General features: G+C 39.9%; 3 protein-coding genes across 4 annotated transcripts; 2 read left to right on the forward strand and 1 right to left on the reverse strand.

The window, feature by feature from the left end:
• Nucleotides 1-577: 577 nt before the first annotated feature.
• On the reverse strand, nt 578-8,819 carry sh3bgrl2 (SH3 domain binding glutamate-rich protein like 2). The gene is made up of 4 exons (XM_084953907.1): nt 8,519-8,819; nt 4,478-4,663; nt 3,044-3,124; nt 578-2,338 (listed from the first exon to the last, which is right to left on the reverse strand). Exons 1-4 carry the CDS (start codon nt 8,561-8,563, stop codon nt 2,324-2,326), a joined length of 327 nt encoding a protein of 108 aa, XP_084810033.1. The 5' UTR covers nt 8,564-8,819; the 3' UTR covers nt 578-2,323.
• A 593-nt stretch (nt 8,820-9,412) lies between these two features.
• On the forward strand, nt 9,413-16,375 carry lca5 (lebercilin LCA5). 2 transcript variants are annotated; one of them, XM_084952900.1, is made up of 10 exons: nt 9,413-9,725; nt 10,284-10,350; nt 11,005-11,410; nt 11,618-11,859; nt 12,033-12,338; nt 12,654-12,791; nt 12,927-13,023; nt 13,345-13,481; nt 13,574-13,748; nt 13,858-16,375. In XM_084952900.1, exons 3-10 carry the CDS (start codon nt 11,023-11,025, stop codon nt 14,760-14,762), a joined length of 2,388 nt encoding a protein of 795 aa, XP_084809026.1. In that variant the 5' UTR covers nt 9,413-9,725; nt 10,284-10,350; nt 11,005-11,022; the 3' UTR covers nt 14,763-16,375. The 2 variants fall into 2 exon arrangements, with proteins under 2 accessions (XP_084809026.1, XP_084809025.1); XM_084952899.1 differs by lacking the exon at nt 10,284-10,350.
• Nucleotides 16,376-16,436: 61 nt separating this feature from the next.
• Nucleotides 16,437-23,801, forward strand: fam167ab (family with sequence similarity 167 member Ab). The gene is made up of 3 exons (XM_084952903.1): nt 16,437-16,609; nt 18,734-19,277; nt 21,195-23,801. The coding sequence occupies exons 2-3, from the start codon at nt 18,912-18,914 to the stop codon at nt 21,456-21,458; spliced, it is 630 nt and encodes a 209-aa protein (XP_084809029.1). The 5' UTR covers nt 16,437-16,609; nt 18,734-18,911; the 3' UTR covers nt 21,459-23,801.
• The last annotated feature ends 216 nt before the right edge of the window (nt 23,802-24,017 follow it).

Genomic DNA, 24,017 nt, shown 5'->3' on the forward strand with positions numbered 1-24,017 from the left:
TGTGCTTCTGAATGTGGACGATGTGTCTTCTGCTGCAGTAATGCAGTTCTGCTTGTGTTGAGTGATGTAAACAACTGATCATCTAAACTCTTTAAACGTCAAAATTGATAATTAGATTTTTTTTTATGACACAACAGTGGTGAGTGTTCCCACCTTCTCCTCTTTGTAACTTAACGCGATCTTTCCGTTTTCGAGTTTTGGACATGATTTTGGAGTATATCTTCGCAGTAGCGATTGACCGCAAAGTAAAGCTACCGGAAATGTACAACCCCACATCCGGTCTCAAACCAGGAAGTTAGCATTTTCTCGTGCACAGGGTCAATTCATTCTCTGCCTGAGTTTGCAATATGTCATCTTATATTTCCATTAAGTTCCTGTTTGAGAAACCTTACAAGAAATGTATCTCTGATACCTATCAGCAGAAAGCTGAATTCAAAGGGCAGTTCATACAATTTGCATTATTGGCATAACACAAGATAAGACATACAGAGCCATTGAAAATGGATTTTCTAAATGTTCTCTTCAGTTGTCAGTTTGCTATTCTCAGTTTGATTTGCTTTTAAATCAATACCGACTCTATGGTAATTCTCTTATTTTAATTGTTTTAAATTGTAATAGAATAATAACATGCATATGACAAACAGATGCAAATTAACTGACAATATTATAATCAGCATTGTTGTGCAAAATATGCTTTACAGTAATGTGTCACATGAGTACAAATCTAAAAAGCTTCTTACAAGCAGTCGCAGGGAAAGTTGAAACACAGTACATGTAGTGAGTGACTTTGTTATTTAACATATTCTTCGCAAAAATTTACAAGTTTCACAATTTTCTTTCACATAAATCAGCAAAACGGGAATGTTGTGATTGTCATGAGTGATGAAAGTATATGATCAAAGCCGTTTATTATATGTGCAAGTCAGACATCCTTTTACACACAATGGCACAACATTTAGGGGGGGAAATGGCGTGTCTGGTTTTTCCTGCACCTGTAAACCTAAAATCAGCTACCATCCAAATCCATCTGACTGGGGAGAGTCATGTAAATAATATAATCAGCGTTGGTGTTGGGGAGCGGTAACACAGAATATAGATTAATGAATAGGAAAGGACAAAGAGCTGCTACATATATCAAATTTAAACACACAGAGGGTAGTTTGCTCACATTTCACATTTATAAATATAGAAAGAAGGGGAGGCAAAGGTTGTCATTACAAATTCTCAAACTTTCACCAATAACTAGATGATCAATCTTGTGTAGTAATAGGATGATACACACTGTCACGGCTCAGTTATTAGTAATTGTGTTTTAGCAATGGCAAAATTTGATTAAAGAACAGAATTAATCCAGATTGTGACACATCTTAATTCTGTCTAATATGGACTTTAGTGTTAATGACTATTTTAAAAAATGTACTGGTGAGCCACAGAACTGCAGATTAACAGAACTCACATCATCCTGCTGTAAATACTCACTAGCACCAAATGTTTATTAATCAACAGCTTAAAAAAAGAATATGTACACTTGTACAACAACTGAAGACTGCTGGAGCTGAGCGTCACACAGTATAGGGAGGTCACAAAGCACTGACAAACTTGTCATTTTGATTAATTTTTTTAAAACAATGCCAAGTAAAATAATACCAGGCAAATTATTTGCAGAAACTTTGGCAGTGGATTAATATAAGAGCATGATCAAGGTGATTCAGCATAAAAATATTTAGAATTATTATTAATTCTTAATATGCTTTATGATTCTTGGGTCTCATCTGCTACGTTGTCAGTTGCAGTCTTTTGTTTAGATGGCTACTATCACTCTCACAGGTACACACAGGCTTAGGTTGTTTCTGGTTGTCATTAACAGCTGCTGATTGAGACAGAAACACAAAGACACACTGCAGCGGTATATTCAGATGATCTGTTTTACACTGCTGCACATGATCTTTCCCTTCCCTACTCACTGCATTTAGGTTATCCAAAGGGCAGAAGCTGCTACATCGTCTAATAGCTCAGAATATTTGCTACTTTATTCAGAAACAGTGTTTGCCGCCACAGTGTGTTAAACAAAAAGGAAAGAAACTGATTCATTAAGCTAATCTCCTGTGTCAGTGAGTAAGTCTCTGACTTCTTCAGAGTCAGACACTTGGAAACTTGGTGATGGTCGAAAAGTGTTTAAGGAGTTTTTCAAGTCAGAAGAGGTCACACGAGGTAAGTCCACATGTAACAGCTTTTGGCAAAATGCTGTAAGGAGAAGTGTGGAAAAGGAGGCAGCAAGATCCAGGAAGAGATACTAATTCTGGACAAGTACCAGCAGTCTGATCTATGACTCTGAATCCTGTTGGGGGGGAAAAGAGAGAGAGCACAATAGTCAGTTTGCTTAGTGTGATAAAGTATTTCTTATATCTGCTGCACCAGTTTTTTTGTACTCCAAAACCAGACAAAAGAAACAAAAAAAACTGCTGGTCTAATCAAATCACTTCTAACTCAGTTATCCAATCAAGATCTAGGCGAGGAACAGAGATGGGTGTGACTTGGAGAAATCAAATATATGCTTTTTAGTGAGGTTTCAAAATAGGTCTCTTTTATATTTGATACATAGGTCCTGTAATTCTGCATTCTTTCAAAAGAACCAGTATAGCTGGTCTTCTATGTAAGGACTGACTTTTCTTGCAACTCTTAGCACAAAAGCTAACTCTTTCTGAAGAAGCGTAGGAACTATCATTACATAATAAATTCTAAGAGGATGTCTAAGTGAAAGACATAAAAGATTAATGCTAATATTGAGGAGAGGAGATATGCTCACTGAATCCACAACTACGGGATTTCATGATTTTTCTGAATTCTCTATTTTCAACTCCTCAAAAAAGCTGATGTGCATGGAATTAAAAGTATGTAGTACATAAGCGACAAACCAAAGTTTGCAGAGAGTAAAGATGCTGATGAAGCAGTAACACCGGGGGTTAAATGTGACTGGAAACCATGTCAGCGGTTTGAGTTACAGTTAGAACAATGTGCTTCGTGTTTATGCACATTCACTTACTTTAACAGAGGGTTGGGAACTGAGCCCAAGGAATGCAAATACAGTGTTGTTCTCTTTAGACAGGAAGAAGTCTTCATAGCCCTGTCGGAGGAGAGGAGGATGTTAGGTTTTGAGCAATTGGAAGATTGAAAGGTGGTTATACGCTTCCCTGAAAACCAGGCCTTCTGAGTCTCCTTTTAAAATATTTGTTTGACATTGTAGATCAGTGTTGAGAGCCTTGGCCAGTCAGAGTGATGTCAAGCAGAGCAGATAATCTGCCCCATCCGTGAAACCGGATTACGACAGGATTACAGGGCAGCCTGCAATCTCAATGGAGGATGTAAACTGGCAACTGATCAAAATCACCATCATGTAGATTGCTTAGATTGATGTATTGACGGGCCGATATATTGGCTGCTATTAACGATTTGGTGATATAAAAGTATGGTGACCCCTTTTTCTTTAAATTTTGTTTGTATGTTCTATAAACTTCGAAAAAGTACAAAATAAAAAGTAATAAAAAAAAAGTATGGTGAACCATAAATCATGTTATGAACATTCATTTTGTGTTTGCTGATCCACGTAGAGTCAAGCTGTCCATGACTTATATAAAACAAGAATATTTTCTTATTCTTGAGGTTTCAGAATACTAGCCCACAAAGCATTGGTTGTCTCTGGCAAATGGTAAATTTAGCTAGTTCTCATTCTTTTCTGATTAGAGCCATTTCTCACTTAGAGCTAGGGAGTAGTACACACTGAACTGTGAAATCATTTGCTTTTGTTGGCAGTTGCTTGCTTCATTTATTATAAAAGGTTTCATCTGAAACTGAGTGCAGGAGAAAGAAAAAGCCATGTGTTTTGGGTGATTCTGAGATATGCATTATGCTGCTAACACTGATATCAATAACGCAATTGGAATCAATTCCCCTCCCTAATTAAGACATGGTTAAATGTTCAGGTAAACTGACAGAAAGGAGAGTTTCACTGATCTGGCCCACAATGCAATAAGAGTTGACATCCCTGTTTTACAGCAGCCTTGCGGGAGACAATAGTGTAGATGGAGGGCAACAGTCCTCTAAGCTTTGTAGTGCAGATTTTCTTTCATTTGCTTTTAACCTGGAACAACTCACCCACCACCACAACCTTCAAAGTACAAGGTCAAGGCATAATTTCAAGGCTTGAGCTGGAGATAATTATTTTCATAGATTAATCCATACTGCATTATGCAAGTATGCTTCTGGGGGCAGAGGGCAGTTTTTAGGTGATTCCAGTGTAATCAGTAGATATCTAACCAAGATGAGTCATCATCAGACCATAGCCAATGTTTATCAGATACAACAGGGAAAAAAAATACAACTGAGAGTCTTGTTAAACACTGGCTTGGAAGATGTGGTCAAAATATATGTCTGTGGTTATAAAAAATGTGATAAACATAACCCCATCACCACCACGTACACCACAGTAGCGATCATCGTTGAAAATCTGCGGAGGCAGCGGGTTGCCCTTCTCTGGTTGCTTATCCCTGGGGATGTTGCTGTACATCCAGAGCCGTTGCTCCTCCAGCATCGTAATGTCTACTTCCTGGAAGTCGATTCGGTTGGCCTCCAGGAAACCAACTACTGCCTGCTGATGTTTCTTTACCTAGATGGCAATTGATAAAAAGAAAGAAAAGGGCAGAGAAAGATAGAAAAATTCTTAAAAGAATCCAAAAAAGAGAAGTCACAAGAATAGAGGATTTTATAAAACCAAAAAGCTCAGGCTCAACTACACTACTTTCCCTCTTTCATGGTTAAAATGCTTCATATGTGTTGTTAAGTACAGTTAGAAATGGTAGTTTCTATGTGTGTGTTTCATATCCATTGCCTCTGAGCACTGGCACCTGGCTAAGCAGTCAGGTATTTAATGCAGTCCTGAAATGACAAATGGTAAACTGACACCAGTAAGAGTGAGTGGAGCGCTCTCTGCCTCTCTCTCTCTCACACTCACACACACACACACACACACACACACACACGGAGTACAGTGTACGCATTAACTGCACATCGACTCTGTTGGTAATAAGCAGGATTATTGATTAGATTAGTAAAGGGTGTTGCATTTGAAATCCAATACTCAACATCCTTTTCTACTGTACGTCTTGTCTTATATCAATACGATTGCCAAATTACAAGAGCGATTATACGCTGGATTTAAGGATAATTATTCATCAATTAACCTATCAGTTACAATCATTATTATTCCATTATTAAAGTAACAAATCTGAATATTTCTCATCATTTAGACACGACTCAATCATTACTGCAACAGATAGTACAGAAAGTATGTTCGCCTGTTTAACTGTGGAAGTACATTTAAAAGACACTCACATTATATAGGCAATCTACAACTACAGCTGTATGCAGGACTTTACCCCATTCTTAAAAGTGCCCTATGGAGCAAACTTTTTCAGCTGTGGTCTAGGATGGACGCAACTACTCCCTATAGTGGTGACCCAAGTACTCTGGGACGGAGTGTGTTTGTGAATTGTGGGAAAGCAAAGTCCAAGGATATTTTTAGAAGACAGAACACTCCCACACTTGGTCATAAACACACTTTAGATGCACGGCCCTAATGTCTCAGACCTGCAACTGTTGGCGAGTGTTTGTCTCTTTGTCCTCCAATCCTTTATGGACGGCCTTTTCTTGTTTCACAATATGCAATCATTCAGAGTTTGAAGTCGTTTGGGTAGCAACATCAATCGTAATGTACTACTAAATTCTATTTGCCACTTCCAATTTGTTTATACATTCATGCAGGCCATTGTTGTTTATGCAAGCATAACAATGGACTGCATGCTTGAGCACTCATTATCATCATAAAAAACAGATTAATTAAAACAATTTGGGCAGAAGACCCCCCCCCCAAAAAAAAACAAAACGATGAATTGGCTTTCTTGTGACCAAATGTACCATCAATTATCCATTTCCTTATTTTTCCCCCCAAAAAAATCTGTCTTAATGCAAAATATTTTTGCTGTGTTTTTACATTTACTCAACATTAAGGAGCCACAATGATCCTTTTGTTCCAACTTAAAAGACAGCAAGGGATTGTTCCGCTCACTTGGTCAAAAACACACACCCAAACAAAGATTCAAGTCATCTATTGTCTCGCTCTAAAAGCTCCTCTGTGTGTGGTCATAAAACAGCTTTATCTGGACCGATAAGATACTTATAGGACAGTAAATGATGGTTACTGGCAATCTTTAAAGAGACAAATTGTGGGGTTTTTTTGTCCAGGTCACAGGTTTAACCTTCACTTCACTTTTACTCCTAAAAGCATGCAGTTTGTCACAGTGCTAGTAAACAACACGGCATATATGAGACGGTTGGTCGTCCTTTGAGGTGAAAGACAGGCAGCGTGGGCCTAAATAATGAAAGAGGTGCCCCCTGTGAGTGCGAGCGAAAGAGTGCATCAGTGGAATGGGTGAGTTCAGATTTTGTGTGCGTGCGTGCGTGCATACATGTAGGATTTAAGACAAACAATCAAGCACACAAGAGTAAACGCGCTGTGTTTGAGAGGACTTAATGAAACATGGGGATTCGTTTAAGAGAGAATTAATCCTTCAGTCACAAACAGGGAATATAAATGACATGTGATGGAAAAGCACTGCTACTGATAATTAATTACACCTATGTTGGGGATTGGAAATTTTTTAAATTCTAAAAAAAATTGCATGTTTTAGGTTTTTTGTTTTCACCTTCACACTATGCCTAAAATCATGTGGCACACAATGATTTTTCCTTAGTGAACAGTTGCCCATGTGTGCCCAAAGCCAACATTTCAACAGTTATTAGGCCACATAATGCAAAGAGTTTTAATTAATAGAAACTATGATCATAGTAGGTCATTTGGGTGAGACTTAACACATAACACATCTACTAAAGAGTGGGGGGATAACCTGATTTACATCTCGTTCATTCTGTGCTCATTAGATTCCGCCCCACTAATTTGCTGAGATTAAACCGTGAGCTGCACCCCCCACCCAATGAGGACACACACACCGTTTTTCCTAATTTGCAGCATTTGTATTTTGCGTTCTCCAGATGTATTAAAACTGCAGCTTTTCATGTCATCTTCATCTCCATCTTTCATTGCCATTATCTACTATATTTTTCCAGCACACGCACACGCCTCACCTTTCATCTTTATTCAATCACATGTAACTCAATTGAAGAGCATTCAAAGTGGATTACATTCACATGAGCTCAATACTGGTTCAATGGTGGACCTATTCCACAGAGCATGGCTCTTTCTTGTCTCTGGGGGAGGAAAAAAAAAAAGAGAGTCTGTCTGTTTTGAATGTATGTGTCATAGGGTTAAAAATAACTCCTTTGTAAACGCTCAAAGATTGGCCTGCCCTCTTCAAGAGACGAAGCATGATAACATAAATATTACTCATTTGTCCCATTACCTAACTCTTTTAGCATTCTTGCAGGAGTGTTGTGTGATGGTTTTTCTGCCCACGCTCAATATCAGCTGGACTTTCTCTATGGCAGGCAACTGCAGTTTGCCAAAAGGGGCAGCAGGACTGCAGCTGCATCCGGTTCATCTGATTGTGCACTACATTACAGACTAATAAAAATCTGTGAAAACCTGTCAAATGTTAGAAACAAATCATATTTACAATAGAAAACTGTGAGGAAAAAAACTCAGAAAAAGTACTCCGACTAAACTTACACTGGACATGAACCACAGTTCAACATCTCACTGGGAAGAATCACGTTCTAGCTGCCAGCAGGTCTACTATTTGTTTATCCCATAAAAAAAACAGACTGTTCTTTGTGTTTATACATCAACCTGATCTGATAATAGTTTTAATATCCGCTCTAATATATTCTGGGATGCCACTTAATCACATGGACTTAAATGCCCTTTATATTTATGCTGGGTCAATCAGACAAAACTAGATATTTACAGGAATTTCTGAGGGTATAGTTAACGTAAGAATAAGAAGTAGGGTGTTTATGTTATTTTGTCAGTACATTTAGAGGAAGCCTAACGGGATCATCATGCTTGTTTATGCCCACAGAAGAGACAGGCTTGTTTGTTTGAGCTTCGCTGTGTTCCTTAAACCTCATACGAGGCCACAAGCCAGACTAATTGTAATACAATTGAGATGCAAGTGCATATACAGTGCTTTTAGAGAATTAAAAATAAATTAATAAATAACTAAAGCTTTTAACAGGATCTGTCCACAGCACAGACGAAGACTTCAAAGTCCATCTAACCAGAAATGCGCACCTTAGCTACCGAGCAGCCTTCTCACCTGTCTAAATGATGCCGACTGATTTCAGCGCCTGCCTGAAGTGGCTGAGCGCGAACAGGCGCACTCCTAGTCCCATTACATAATTGAGTTCAGCCGATAAAGTGGCAGTGAAGATTTACGCACGGCGTTTCTGAATGCACTGTTTCCAAGCACCTGTCAACAAGTTCTGTGGCACATTAGCAAACACTCACCGCGAGAGAGCCAGTTGAGGAGGCGACGTAAACCTTGATGACCATTTTAATCCCGAATTACTGTCAGACGATCAGCAAAACAGTTTGGTGGCAGCGAGCCTCGTTTATTGCCACCCTTCAAAAAAAAAAAAAAATTAAAAAAAGAACAAAAAACGCTAAATTTGTGAAAACTATGCAAATGTGCTTTAGATGAGCGAAGACACCAGGCTCCAATATTCAAACTGAGCCATCACAATAACACAGCGTGCGCTTCTGCTGACTGTTACACCCTCACAGCTCAGCTCAACGCACGTCATTACATTAAAAGGAATATATAAACAACATCCATTTCCGGTCTCACTTTCAAATTAAAACAACCATGTCGTTGAGTTACTGAAGTTAATACCGAAGTATTTTTGTGCCTGATTTGTATATCTTTTGTAAATATACTCCCGAGTCATATTCAGGTGGATCCACCATAAAAGAAATTTATTATTTTATAATGGTCAGCACTTTTCTGGTGAAGACGTTGCTTTTATGGATCAAGTATATTTTATGAGCATTTCCATTTTAAAACCATTTTTTATGCAGCTATAGGCCCAAATACTCCAAATGCAAATAATATTGTGTTAATTGAGAGAATTGTTGATTAAATTAGGCGTGTTTTGTGCTTTTGTTGTCTGGTATGCACGCACCTGCAAATAAAAAAGGTTTTATATTCATATAAAAACACATATAGTTTTTATTCAATAACCCCCAACCCAACACACACACACACACACACACACACACACACACACAACTGCGATAAATCCTATATATTTACAATACGATTTAATAGTTCTTTTTCGGTCATTTTTAATGATCACGACCATCCATAACACGTACAACAGCGCCACTCTGGTGGTAGGGTACTATTGCAGGGAGAGCTGCGGTTGCCATGGTACGGCGTCAGCAGCTACTCTGAAGCGAACGTCTAGGCGTGGATTGGAAAAAATGCTATTAGAAATTCTATGGCACTAAAGAGAAGGACTACTTTTAGCCGACGACTTGCTTTTTTTCTCTTGTTATTGATAAAGCGACAGCCATGACAGTTTATTTCAAAAACGGGTGTACGACCCATAGTCTTTATTTTATATCTAACGGCAGCTAAGTTAGCTAAAGTTCAAGCTAGCTTGCTAATAGCTGTTTAGCTTGCAGTAGCCGATCCAATCAAAACAAGAAACGGGTAGGTGTTGCACTTTCAGGCGGAAACTGAGCAACATTAACATACATTTGTAAGTTAGCGCAAAAAAAGACAGTTTAGTGCTGAAAGACTCCGAACGCTACAGCACACTCCACCTGTTGATGATGGTGGTGATTTTGTGTTGCTATGCTAATATTAAGTGGCTGTTGTTAGCTGTTTTTCACCTAGCGGCACCGTTAGCTTTACAGTGACACTGATATTATGTCGTCGAAGAGCTTTTTAAAGTTTCGTTTGCCTTTTGCTTGCACATAATTGAAATGTGCAAGATACATAAACCAACAGAGGGTTCGGTGAGTTATGTGATAAAGTCCAGGTGATACATTTTGTTGTTTTTATTTGACAGGCAATCTGTCAACAACAGAGTACCTGGAACAGCACACGCTTTACTTTAATCCCGTCAGTGGGATCCACAAAGTGCAGGGCAGTGCCGCTGCTGTAAGCCAGGGCATCCTTTGTCTTCACTTAATATTGAGACTAGATTTTATTAGAATGACCAGGAATCTTGAGGAAATGCCAATGATGGGCTGCTATTTCCTCCAGGCTCCTCCTGAGGCAAAAGATGCGATGAAGACATGAGGACAAAGTCGACTAAAATTTGATATATAAGGTGACCCTCACAGTTACTTGCTTCTGTTTTCTGGCGATTCTTAATGTCCTGTCAGCAAGTATACTTTAATAGGAGTGAGAATTCCCTAAATTTTACTTGATATTGACTTTCTTCACAGAAATATATTCTTTTTCCAACATTTTAGCAAGATTTTATTTTCTAAAAGAATATTATATATACAATATATGTGAATATGTAAAATCACATCTTCTTAATAAAGGTGTGAATAAAGGATACCCTTATTCACATCACTTTAATTCTACTTTTTCTTTTCTTTTATCTTTTTTTATTTATTTAATTGATAAGCTTTGTGCACTGTGCTACATTCAGTCATTAATAAGTCACCAGGGCAGATGGAGGCAATGTACCGTTTAGTTTTCTACTGCAGAGACCACTCATATCATACGGGATTCAGTCTCATGGAAAATTCTGCCTCACACATCTTGTTGCTTGGTGACCAAGACACAAAACTAAAAACCTAAACGAAACCAGTTAGCTTAGCTTCTTTTAGCTTTAAGAATATTCTTTTTGATTGAACATTACTCATTATAAATGTAGAGCTCAGTTCAAGGGTAACAACCTAAATTTTAAAGAACAAAATTCACTACACTCCATAATCTGTTCTGTTTCTCTGTTCTTGTTTTTTAAATCCAGCATGTCTTAAGTGACAACATGGAATCTCAAAAAGTAGCTCACCCATATGAAGACAACCGGGATTTAAGTCGCCAGTCCTGCCGTAGTACAAAGAAAGATTCTCGGGCTTCATCCGTCCAGGAACACAAACAGAACTTCTGGGACAAGATGCACAGCGAGGATACAAAAGTTGACTCAGGTGATGTCAGATCTATAACCAGAACTTGGCATTCAGATCCTGATCGGGATCGGATGTCAGAAGGAGAGGGAAGCAAAAGTGGTGGGTCATTTTATTCTGAGAATTATGAAAACGAGTCTCGTTCAGAGTGCTCTGTCTCACCGTACTCCCGGTCCCGGACTCCTTCACCCACCCCACATAGAGGGGTGCGGGCAAAGAGGATCTCTGGCAGCCCTCTCCACAAGACAGGTATGTGAAGAAGGAAGGAAGTGGATAAACAGTTAAACTGATGAATGAGGCTAAAATCTCATTCATTCGACGATTAAATTGACTGTTTAGATGATGGCAGTGTAAGGCACATTCTGACTGCCTGATTGACTTAAAAAAATCTTTTCATAGGAGCTTTTGTCATCATGTTTTTAGATTTTACATGATATGTCTTTCTCTGCTTTGCAGGTGGTTTGGGGCGCCGGGGCTTGTCTCGCCCACAGCGACCAGGTGGTCACCCCCTGACCCAGCAGTATCAAAGGGGGGTGCGTTCTCACAGCAAGGAGTCCACACCGCCTAAAGACCTGGACCTGGTGACCAAGCGGATGCTCTCGGCCCGCCTCCTAAAAATCAATGAATTGCGCAATGCTCTTTCTGAGCTGCAGCAGCGCACGGACGAACTGCAGAAAGAAAATCGAATTCTTCGACAGGTAGGCCTGTTTCAATATTTGGTTTAAATGCTTTGAAGGAAGAGTGTTCTTAAATAATTTTGTGGCTTTTATTCATGTTTGTAGTAAAAAAGAAACAGACTTTTTTACAGGAAAATCAATTACAATTCTCCTTCTTCTTCACCACTCTCAATGCAACCTTTGCCATGCTTCAGCTTCAGGTGCGTCAAGAGAAAGCCCTGCAGCGGTACGATGATACAGAAAGCGAAATCTCCCAGCTCTTATCCCGGCACTCCAACGAGATCCACGTGCTGCGTGAACGTCTCAGGCGCACCCAAGAACGGGAACGGAAAGCTGAGCGGCAGCTGAGGGACACCGAGGAGCGGTTTCAGAGGGGTCAAGCTACCATTTCACGGCTGAAGAAGCTGGTCGAGCAGCAGGATTTAGGAGCCAGAGAGGATCTCAGCCGCAGGCTAGAGGAAGAGAAGTTGCGGGCCCAAGAAGCTGAACGTAAGCTTAAGGTAAATAGACAGTGGAATAAAAGATCCAACCTTCTTCTGGATCTTCTGGATTCCGATTAAATACTTATTGACCTGAAATTAAGTCTTATTAACCCTGATTTCTAGAGCCCCACATACTGCTTTGTAGCATGAATGATTAACCTGGAACATGTTGAATGTTGGGTTTCTGGTTTACAATATAACAAACTGATGCACATTTATGTGCAATCTCTTGTCAGTGAACACTCAAAATTGTAATTCTCATTTATTGTTTTTATCCTAAACCATGGGTTCCCTTTCAATGCAGCAACTTTCAATGAGTGTTTGTGTTTGAAGGAGGTGGAGCGTAGCATGGAGCTAAGAAATAGCAGTTATCAGAGACAGCTTGTCGCAGAGAAGAAGAAGACACTTAGTACCCAGGAAGAGATCAGGGCTCTCCAGGAGGAACTTGAACGACTGAACAATAAACTCAAGGTACATGTACAAAAAATAACCTTAAAAAGTAGCCGCTGCCATCGAAAGCAGGACTGTGCATTAAAAGCAGATTGCTCATTGTGTAAAACAGTATTTTTTGTTGGGTTTTTTTTTATTTCTTCTTAAAATGTTCAGGAAAAGGAGAGAGAACTCGATGCGAAGAATATTTATGCCAATCGCATGGTGAAACCCTCACAAAAAAAAGAGACTGAAAGTGACACAAAGCATAAAGGTAACAATTAACTTGCTGAGGCTTATTGTGTAGTTCATTTGACTTTATATCAAAAAGTGGATGCCAGATGGTATCATGAGTCACAAAATTCACTTTTTGTGTTGGATAGAATCCTTTGGAAAGCCTGAATTTTTTCCCACATTGATATTTGATACATGTTTTTGCTGTAACTTCATTGGCTGTGTCTGAATCCATACTAATAAATATGCATGGTGGCTAAAAAGCAATCAGGATTGCTTATAACTAATGATAGTGCTTTGTGTAAAGGGATGGTCAGAAATATGTTGAGTAAAAGTGATTTTATACTTTTCCCACACATAGTTCCCAGCAGGAGCAGCTCTAAGGCAATACAGACTGAAGGCAGGATGCTGAGTCTGGATTTTCCCACACCTCCCCCTGCTATCACAGATGCCAGCGAGTACAGGGAACATCCACCTGATGAATATTTATCACTTAAGGTGTTGTGTCTACTCTTTCCTTGTACTTACTTTGTCCACATCTTTTAACACTAATTGTTGTCATTCATCACTTTTCAAATTTCTGCTATCAGGAGCTTAACAGAGTGGTCAATCAAGCAGAGGCAGAAGACAGGGGACCAAACTGGGAACAAAAGAGTAGAGAAAGACATGAGGAGAAGGAGTTGGCGAAGGAAGAGAAAGAGGCCAAAAAGTACCTTGATCAGGAACAGAAAGCGCTTGAAGTTAAGGCAAAGCTTTTAAGAAACGGTAAGCCAAAGATTAGTTAAGAGTAGTTGTAGAGCATATACTTCACTTATAAAAAGCATGTCAAAGCAGCATTGTTTGTACTTTAATCTGAGGAACGCTATCCCAACAGGCTCGGAGAAAGAAAAGGATGAAGAGGGCCAAAAGTGGACAAGTTCCCTGTTCAACCAGAATGGGGATGATAACTACAAGAAGCACGGTCATGTCCAGGGAGAGGTGGAGAGATGGAATCAGGAGGCGCTGGCCTGTCAGCAAGCATCAGAAGAAGCGCAGCGCAAAAAAGAGCAGCTGCTGGCAAAGATGCGGGAAATAGACAGTCAGAAACAGGGGGCCCAGGATTCCTTGTTTGCCTTGAGTCCTTCTGAGTCCAATAAGGGTCTCGGTGAACATTCTTCTCCACGCCCTCCTGAGCAAAGGAACCATAACTCTTCAATTTTCAGCCTAACTAATTCAGAGGAGCCGGATGGTTTACGTGCTGGGAGCAGAGAAGGTGGAAGGAGGAGACTAGGCACAGAGGGTGGAGCAGTTACAGCAGGGATAGGGAGGAGAGCGCTCCGGTCTCAAATCTCCAGCGATGACTTGGCATTTGGAGGTTACGCACCTTCATTTGTACATTCAACTTTCCGTGGTTCCTCTGGCTTCCCTCCACCTCCACCCAAAGAGGACAAGGAATCTGCGTTAGAAGCAATAGGGGTGTTTAATATCAGTGCGGCAGAGGAGAGGGAGACAGAAAAAGCTCAGGGAAAGGACAGGAAGTCAAGTCTAATGCACCAGCTGTTTGGTCCCCAAGCCACAGCTGTTGGTGATGGCGTGAATATCTCCAATAAACTGGAGCTTCTTAATAGTCCTCCAACAACCAATGGAGTGCGTTCAAGAAGGGATGGACTGCTCAACTTCAACTCAGGATCTCCCACTGCTCCAGCAGCCTCCTTTAACACCCTCCATGTTGCAGATAGCAGACCTGCCATCCGTGCCATCACCTCCTTCGAAGACGAGATTGAGGAACTCACATTATGAAATTAATTTAGATTGAAAGTAGTCTGGGTCTTTGATGGCAAACCATCAAATCTGAGAGGTTATTTATGAAATATAAGAACAACCCAGCATTAAAAATATGAGAACATCAAAAAAAGAAGAAACTTGCAGAAACTGATTGTTTCATCCATCAGTCCTTTTTAACTGCCTCTGTCCAGTTGGATCAGTCCCTCAAAACACCCCTAAGGTGGACAAGCAGTTAAGAAAAAGGATCAATGGGTTAATGTGCAATTTGTATGTTTGTTACATTGTTTTTCTTAGACGTTCCTTTAAAACCAGCTTAACTCTCATAACAGTGATTTTTATTTGTAGCACTTGTGAAAATTAATGAGTAGCTTTTCTGACAGACTATGACTGAAGCTCTTACTCCATTTAGATATTTTAGTGCTTTGCTGGGTTTTGTATAGTTTGGGATATTTTTTGTCTTTGTCAGATAGTTTGTAATCATAGATTTTCCCATAATCTGAAAGGGCTGCAGTAGGGAGGAAGAAATTACAATGCATGGTACATAATAACACCCTTCCTACAGTTCCCCCTTCTCTGTTCAAAACACCTCCTACCAGATGGCTTCACACTGGATTTAAACTCTACTGTATCAGGTGAATGCCCTCTGCTCAAGGCATTGTATCATCACTTTCTAAACAGATTTGATTTAGTTTTAAATAAACCACTAGATCTGTCATTGGCCAGTTTTTTCAGTCATCAACTAGATTTATTTTTAAACAATACCAGTGGAGATGCAGGAGTCTCTCCCTTTCAGATCACTTGAATTAAAATCCACTTGAAGGCCATAAGGGATGTGTTCTCCAGTGGTGCCAAAATATGTTTCCCACTCCTTTAATTCTTTTGCAGATATTTTGACATAAAAATGTACCCCTAAATGACAAGACAATCACACCATGTGTAGATCGCCTGTACAACATCTGACTGTTACTGTATGATAAACGAGTTTTCAATTTTATATGTTATCTTACCAGCACTCTAAGCACATGTAAGTCCCAGGTCTTCCTTTCGCTCAACCCATTTAGGGGTTGCCACAGCAAATCACCAGCCTCCATCTAACCCTAGAGCCACAGCAGTTCTCATTACCATTTTTGTTTAATTGGTTGTTTTTTTGTTTTTTACATTATGTTCACTAATCTACAAGATTGTGTAAATAATGATCTGTATTAAACCCACCAATACCAGCTTAGTCCATGCCCTGCACCAGAAAATGTAACATCAGCCTAATGTTGCCAGATCCTTCTCTCTTTTCCTTTCTGCACTAAATGTCTTGTGATGGGAGCGCTTTACTTTCAAAAAGGCAATCAGCCCTGTAGTAAGCAATCTGATGGCTTTATTGAAATGAAATGAAGACACAAAATGCTCTTATTTTAATAATCATTTGTTATTACACTCGAGCTATATTCAGACAGCACTTTTTAAATGTGACACAAAGCTGTCTCCGCCCTCAGTCTAAAGTTGATACCTATTATTTACTTGTGAAACTCTTTGTATTTATTCTGTGAAGCTTATTTAATATGAAACATGTAACCAGTTACATTTCGTCAAATGTTTAAAAGTGTTGAATGAATTAAAGGTTTGTACAATAGTGACGCTGTCTCCTGGTCATCAGACTGTGGCGCACTTGCAGTAATATTCATCTAGCGGGAAGACGGATTCCTTGGACGTCTCCAAGCAACCACAACCTGACGCAACCTTCCCGCCCCTCCTCCGGTAGCTCCCTGCTCAAAAATAAGTGCACCGCAGAGCCATAGAGGGGATCTTATCAGGGAGAGAGAGACTGGCGGTGATGGTCTGCGCCGATGTGGCTGCCAGGATTCAGCGTGGTAAGTTGGACCGCTGCTGGGAGGTTCCTGAAAGGTAAACGAAGTCGTAGTCTACGTGCGTAGCCGAGTTTTCAGGTGATCCCCCCCTCAGGGTATCACCTTGCAGCACGCTGCCAGAAAAGCAGGAATAGGCTGAAATGAATCACATGCAAAATAAATCATCGTGCAAGATGTTCCAGGGGATTTAGAAGGAAAAATGTTATCTTTACAGATGGTGCTTGTTCCCCAGTGAGCGCAATAGTAATCACAATTGTTTCTTTTATGCTGTGAGAACTATCAGTATGTTATTTTCTCATAAATAAAAAATAATTAATTTAAAAAACACTTTTTATTACATGCCCGCTTTCACTGTCAGAACTAAATGGCACTTAAAATCATAATGGTTCTCTCCATTTCAGATACGACTTCAAGTTATATAATAACAAGTCCTGTTTTACCTTTATTATTACTGTTATATGGATCTATATATTTCAAATGTTGTAACTCTCAAGAGTGTCTTTGTCACTTCCATTGTGCGTTATGATCAAGTTAATCGCTTCTTTTCTGAATACAGTCAGAACTGTAGAGCTTCGATGTCTACTTTAGGGTTACAAATGCAAAGATTGGTTCACTTTGAACTACAGACTGCTTTATTGGGCTTCTGTTGCCACAACACGGGGGAAAAAATCAATACGCTGCAGCAGTGTTTACACTACTAACACGAACCTGGAGATAATTTCTTTCAGTTATGCTCAGTATCAAAGATGAAATTGAAATCCCTCCCAGGGTCAGGTTATATTATAGATTGGAGGACTATACGCTAAAGTTTCATTAGTTACTCTGTGGTTGTGTTTCTTATGTAGACATGACCTCATGTTCCAGATAGGAGAGCCAGACTTTCTAAGCTGCTCAGCCAGACCAGGTTTTGGCATCTCATAGAAGTCCCAACACCACAAAATATATTTTATTAGTGTGGCAACTGGAGTTTAAACCAGAGGAATGTATGGGTGATGTGTGCTGATTCACTTAGGACATTTGGATAGGGACAGCTGAACTTCCCCCACTGCCACCCCCTCCCTGACATCTAACATTTGACAGTGTTTTTATATGCCCTGGGTGAATTTGATATTCAGGATGTCTTGGCTTCCTAGAGAGGCAGAGTTCCTGCTGGCCTATTCAAAAAAGTGACTGGCTTCACCAGACCAGCCAGTAAAGAGGGGTTTGTGGGGTTAAAAAAAACAACAACAACAAAAACCCCTCTATTTCTTTATAATTGTGATCACAGCTCATTATGTGATACAGACACACTTTTCCACATCCTTTCTAAGTGTTCTGGATAAGCAGTCCCTATTCACAATCTAACCAGTTACTCACTGTACACGAACGGTCCTTACAAAGTTAAAAATGCCTTCCTCCAGCTTTAATGCTCTCTCTACACAGTGCGGTCTGAAGCAATGCACTGATTCATGCAGATAACGAAGACAGCATCCATTCCCAGGCTACTAAAAAGTCAGCTACTCATCACAGTCTATTTTCCATTGCAAAGCAGCCAAGCCGGCTGTATCATTAGATCCAGGGGCAGGGACTTCACTGCTGCTATTATAGAATGACAGCACACCCCAACCACTTATTGAGAGCTTATGGACTCAGTAGGAAGACACTGAGCAGTAAGAGTGCTTTTGCTATTGCTGCCCCTTTTACCAGTTGTAACTGGTCTTGCATTCCAACTCAACAGGTCCTGAGAAGGTTTTTATTTTATTTATTTTTATTTTTTTAAAAAGCACATTCACATTCAGTGTGGCTTTGGGTTTATTGAGGCAATAAGCCTCGTGGACAGGAGGTCGGAAATTGCTGATTCATTTATAGCACCTCTGTTGTTGCTATGGAAACAGTTTGTTTCTGTTAAATGAAAATCCAGGAGGTGTTTTATCCCCCTCTGTGTGCCGTCCCCTAATTTCTGATATTAGAGAGGCCACATGCTTCATCCAGATCAGTTTATAGAAATACAATGAAGGTCTTTCTAGAGTGTAATCTCATTGGGGGCCCAAACTAAGGTGCAGTTTTTTTCTCTATGTTGGCACATTAGGTTTGTCCTTTGTTATTCTCAGCAAATGTTTCATAACCTGTGTCTTTTTTCTTCTACAGATCTAGAGATATTCTGCATTTGAAGCATCTGATTCCACTAAAGACTGAAGACTGGGTCTCCTGAAGAGTATAAAGGGCAGAAAAGTGAATGCTGGACAGACAGAATGGAAGCCTGATGTGATTTTTAGCGACGAAAGAGGCCAGATAGCTTTTTTTTTTTTTTTTTAACAGGTTAAAAATGAATTCGCACTCAGCTCCACAGATCGTGGTTAACAGGACAAATGTCCAGGACGAGGCAGACTGTGGGGAAGGTGTAGATTTGCCTACAGATGACCATCTGATGACTTTGAAGGCCTTAACAGAGAAACTAAGACTGGAGACCAGGAGACCCTCCTACCTGGAGTGGCAAGCCCGGCTTGAGGCAGATCGCTTCAGAGACTCAGAAACTGGGAAAAAACCAATCACAGTTGAGCCTAAAGGTAAAGTAGTTAGACACAAGGAGACTTCAGTGGACCCAGATGTGAGTCAGCCCAAGTTGCCATCAGGTGGACTCAAGGGATTTGAAAACATTGATGAAGCTCTAACCTGGCTCAGAAGAGAACTGGTGAGGCACTGTCTAAATTATCACCACCATCTAATCTTTATTTTGTTCTAATTTCTCATAGATTTTCAGAAATGTTTTGGGTTACAGTGTAATCAGCTTGCAGCATGTTTTTGTACTAACACTTCATAAAAGGAATTAAGGAAACAGGGAACATGGTCGTAATGAGGGATTTAATATTGGCTCCACGTGTTCAAAAGAGGAACACATGGGTCTTTTGATAAGTTCAGGCTGCTTATACTAATACAGACAGGAAATGGAGTGAATGAACTGCAGACTTTCAGTTTGAAGTCTAGGGGTTTAAGAAAAGTATTGCATTAATTGTTTACCTGTTTATACACAGTTCTCTAATTTTACAGGGTCAAAATATTTGGACAATACTTGGCTACTTAGTTGAAAATCTAGAAACCCATGGACATCACCACACACTTTGTTTCCTCTCAATGAGGTGCTTTGTCAGCCCCATTCTGAACCCACCTTCAGTCGCTGCTTATTTGTGGGTCTTTCTGCATTCAGGTTTGTCTTCAGTAACATGAAAAGCATGCTCTATTAAGTTGAGATCAGGTGGTTGACTTGGCCATTGAACAATCTCATTTCTTTCTCTTGAGAAACTAATGGTTGCTTCAGCAGTTTGCCTTGGGTCATTATCTGGTTGCACTGTGAAGTGCTGTCTGATCAGTTCTGAAGCATTTGGCTGAATCTGAGCAGAGAGTGTAGCCCTGTACACTTCACGATGCATTCTGCTTCTTCTATCAGTAGACACATTAGCAATATGGGCATGTATAGACCATGCCCATGAACCATGCCATAGCAGTGCCTCCATCTATAGTCTGCTGTAGTCTGCTTTACGCCATGAGTAAAGTCTAATCTGACCTTCTTGTTGCACCTTGTTGCAAACCCTCTGTATTTCCATTTATGAAGTTGTGTCTTGATTATAGACCTCTACCATGGAAATAATTCTGCCATCACGCAGCCCTGACTTGGCCTGACATTTCTTCAGACGTCATGTTGCAATCAAAAGCTATAAAATACAAACAGAACACACTGAATCAACTTCAGATATTGTGTCTGCTTCGGCTGTCATTAAATACTGAAACAGTAATCACCTGACCATGACAGGTGATTACATATAAAGGGGGAATAGTTCTTGTTCCCTTGTACCTACAGCTTTCTGTTGTCCTGTAATTAGTACAGTACAGAGTTAGGATAGAGTCTTATACTATACTTGGATTAATTCAATTGTATGATTATAACTGCAATTTATTTATTTTTCCTTATATTTTTCTTTTGGTTGTGTAATTTAGGAGGCATTGTTCCACACTCAAAGTTCAAGTAGAAAAGTTCACGCTTCTTAGCTAATTAGAGTTTAACAGTGCACGCGATGTTTAATCACCAGGCAGAAGAATCCCATTCATTCTTATTGGTGAGTGAGATTGATTGCGACCCCAGGCAGCAGAATCTGGCATTTGTTGGGAGCAATTTCTGCAACTGTAATCATTGTTACTCTGCTCAATTACTCTGCACATTCAGCCATAGCTCATATGCTTGGACTGTGCACACAAAGAAGCACTGATAAAAGGCAGACTCACAGTACGTGGCTACAAACAAGAAAGATGATTGTCATCTTTGTGTAGATGTTTGGACACAAACAAAGAAGAGCACCACGGTATCCCACCGTGAGTCTTCTTTTGACAAAAAAGGACCTCACAGAAGCACCTCTGGTCAAGCTCCACAGGTGGACTATACACAGTATGTTGGTGTGATTGAGTCCTCCATAAATGAAAAGAATAATTAAGCTTAGAATAGATTCGTTTTAGCTTTCAATCTTTTAGAAAATGACACTTTGACGTGTCCATTCGGCTTCGTATAAAATGAACAAATTCATCTTCCATCCCGACACCTTTGTCTTCTCTTTTGCAGACGGATATGCGCTTGCAGGACCAGCAGCTGGCGAGGCAGCTCATGCGGCTTCGGAGCGACATCAACAAGCTGAAGATTGAACAGACGTGCCATCTGCATCGCCGAATGCTCAACGACGCCACCTTTGGCCTCGAGGAACGGGATGAGCTGTCGGACCTGTTGTGTGAATGCCCGGTCACCCCGGGCCTCGGCCTCTCTGCCCCGCTGAGACTGATCGGAGTCACCAAGATGAACATTAACTCTCGCCGATTCTCGCTCTGCTAGTGGTAACGACGGAAGAAAAAAAAAATCCTGAATACAAAAGACCCTTTATATACTTACTTCTCTTGAGTGCAGCCGGCCAGCCGCAGTGATTAGATAATGATCAGATCTTTTCTGTTTTCAGAGATAAAACCACATCACACCCATTTTTATGCTCACTGAAATCAAAGAGAGAGATTTAAGAGATGAGGAAGAGTTTGAGTTTTAGTAAGTGTGGTGTTTTTGCCACTAAACTCAGCCCTGGAGCAGATTTCATACTTTTAGCCTTCCACGACTTGAAACAGAGTACATGCAGTTTTTGAATCAGTGCAAAAGCAGTGTTAGGCATGCTTCTGTTGTTTTTTAAACCATATTAGTACTGATTACCTTAAGTATTACCATCTACTTTCTGCCATACTTTATCACGCACAGATTAAATGTTTAGATATATATATGTTCAACACATTCAGACCTCTTTAGGACATTTTCAGTGACAATCACAGTCAGTAAATTTGTTTCTACCTTGTAAGTTTTGTTGTTGTTGTTTTCAAAGAGATGCCTCAATATTATAGAGACTGAGCGCTGTATGCTCATTTGTGTTTGTAGAATATCATGGATATAATGGTTTATTCGGTGTAATGACTGTCAAATTACACTCCTTTCTGAGCTTAGTCTCTGGAGCTTTGCCTTTTGCTCTAATAGTAATCATGTGAGTTGCCGTTGTCAGTCTGAAACAAAAACATGCTTTGGTTTCGCAGTTGAACACTAAATTGTAACTCATGTAGATCTCTGTGAGCGCCCATTGACATGATTATGTGCGTCTTGCTATGACCCCTTTTTTATGCTGGAATCACAGTTATAATTGACTATAATTGAAGGCAACCTTTTCTTTACAAGACACTGACTTCAGGTTTGCATCTATAGTACAGTACTGTGCAGATGTTTTTCTTTAGACATTGGATTTTTTCACGTGTTTTTTTTTTCCAACTCCTTGTACCTTGCCCACAAGGTGATTCCCAAAGAGCTAAAACTTGGCGTGTCTCTGCATTGTGTGCAGTGTGTTCTTAAAAAATTAGGACACTGGACAAGTGAAGGACAAAAGAAGTCTTAGGTCTAAAAATTATCAGCAGCTGATGAACAGTATCTGAAAGTCATGTCCTTAAGAAATAGGAATATGTATGGAGGAGGTCAGGATAGAGGTACAACAGTGAGTGTCTACAGGCAGGTCTTGGGCTGCATTTCAGGTAGTGATGCTGGAGGTCTTGTTAAAACTGCTGGAATTCTGAATATACCACCAGATTTTGATCTACTATGCATTACCCTCTGGAAAGCGTTTGATTGGCAGCAGCTTCATTTGTGAGCATGATGATCCCAAAAAACACTGCAGATACAGTAAAAGCATACCTGGATAGAAAAACACACAATGGATTACTCTCCTTCATGGATTGGCCTCCCCAGAACCCAGAGTCCAACATTATTGAAGCAGTGTGGGATCATTTTTAGAAAGAATGGAACAAATAGCAGCCAACAACCAAAGAGGAGTTTTGAATGTCATTCAAGATGCCTGGAGAACTATTCCTGAAGACTCCTTAAAAGAAATGTTTGCATAAGAGAGTTCAGTCTGTGTTGAAGACTAAGAGTCACACCAAATATTGATTTTCATGCTCATTAGAATTGTACAAACTCTGCTCTTTCCTACTATACTGTATTTCCATCTATCCATCTAGCCAGGTTACAGATGTGAGTTGGTCAAAGACTTTTACATATTACTGTATAAGTGCATGAAATTTGTTTAGTCATGTTTAGTCCAAGGGAAATGAATGCACAATGAAAAAGAGCTTGTCTCATGGTTTTGATATATAACAAATGCAATATCAGAGATTTAAAGCTTTCCCACGTGCCTTGGCTTTTATTTGTTTTCAGCAGTGGTATTAGCAGAACAGATTACCTCCTGTAACACCCTCTGAAATAATAAAAAAGACCACAGTGTCTACTATAGCTTAGATTATCTTAATGCTTAGCCTTTGCCCCATTTAACAGTGTTCTTGAAAGATGTAAAGGAAAGAAGTAGTCCATCAAGAGATGGATGCACTAAATGCATTACTTTCTCACTATCTAATTTGCTGCCTTTAAAGGAAAATCTTTACCAGTAGCATCTTATATTTTCCCTATAAAGCCTGTCTCCCAAACACAGTGAACCAGATGGAGGTAGGATGGTGTTTACATCACTAATGCTCTTATTTAAACACCAGTGGTTAGTGTGTTGGAGGGGTTTGGTTCTTGACTCAAGACAATATCAGAACTCTTTGTTCTGATACAACCCTACTCATATCAAGCCTTAATTAAAAATAAATACTTAAAAAAACAGTTGGGAGAAAGTGGAGAAAATTAGGCCTCCTCACCTCATTACTTCATCTAACATGTTGGATTGATTTAGTTCATTCACGAGGTGTAAAAGTTTCTTTCCAAAAGGGGCAGGCTGTTGATTCCTCTGCTTGTGCTAACAGGTTGCTTTGAGAATAGCATCCGCTTTCTCATCTATCACTGTCAGAAAATGTATTTCTGTTTCTTTCAAGCAAGTGA

This window comes from Perissodus microlepis, chromosome 15 (genome assembly GCF_051167445.1).
Source record: "Perissodus microlepis isolate ML-2025 ecotype Zambia chromosome 15, ASM5116744v1, whole genome shotgun sequence".
NCBI lineage: Eukaryota > Metazoa > Chordata > Actinopteri > Cichliformes > Cichlidae > Perissodus > Perissodus microlepis.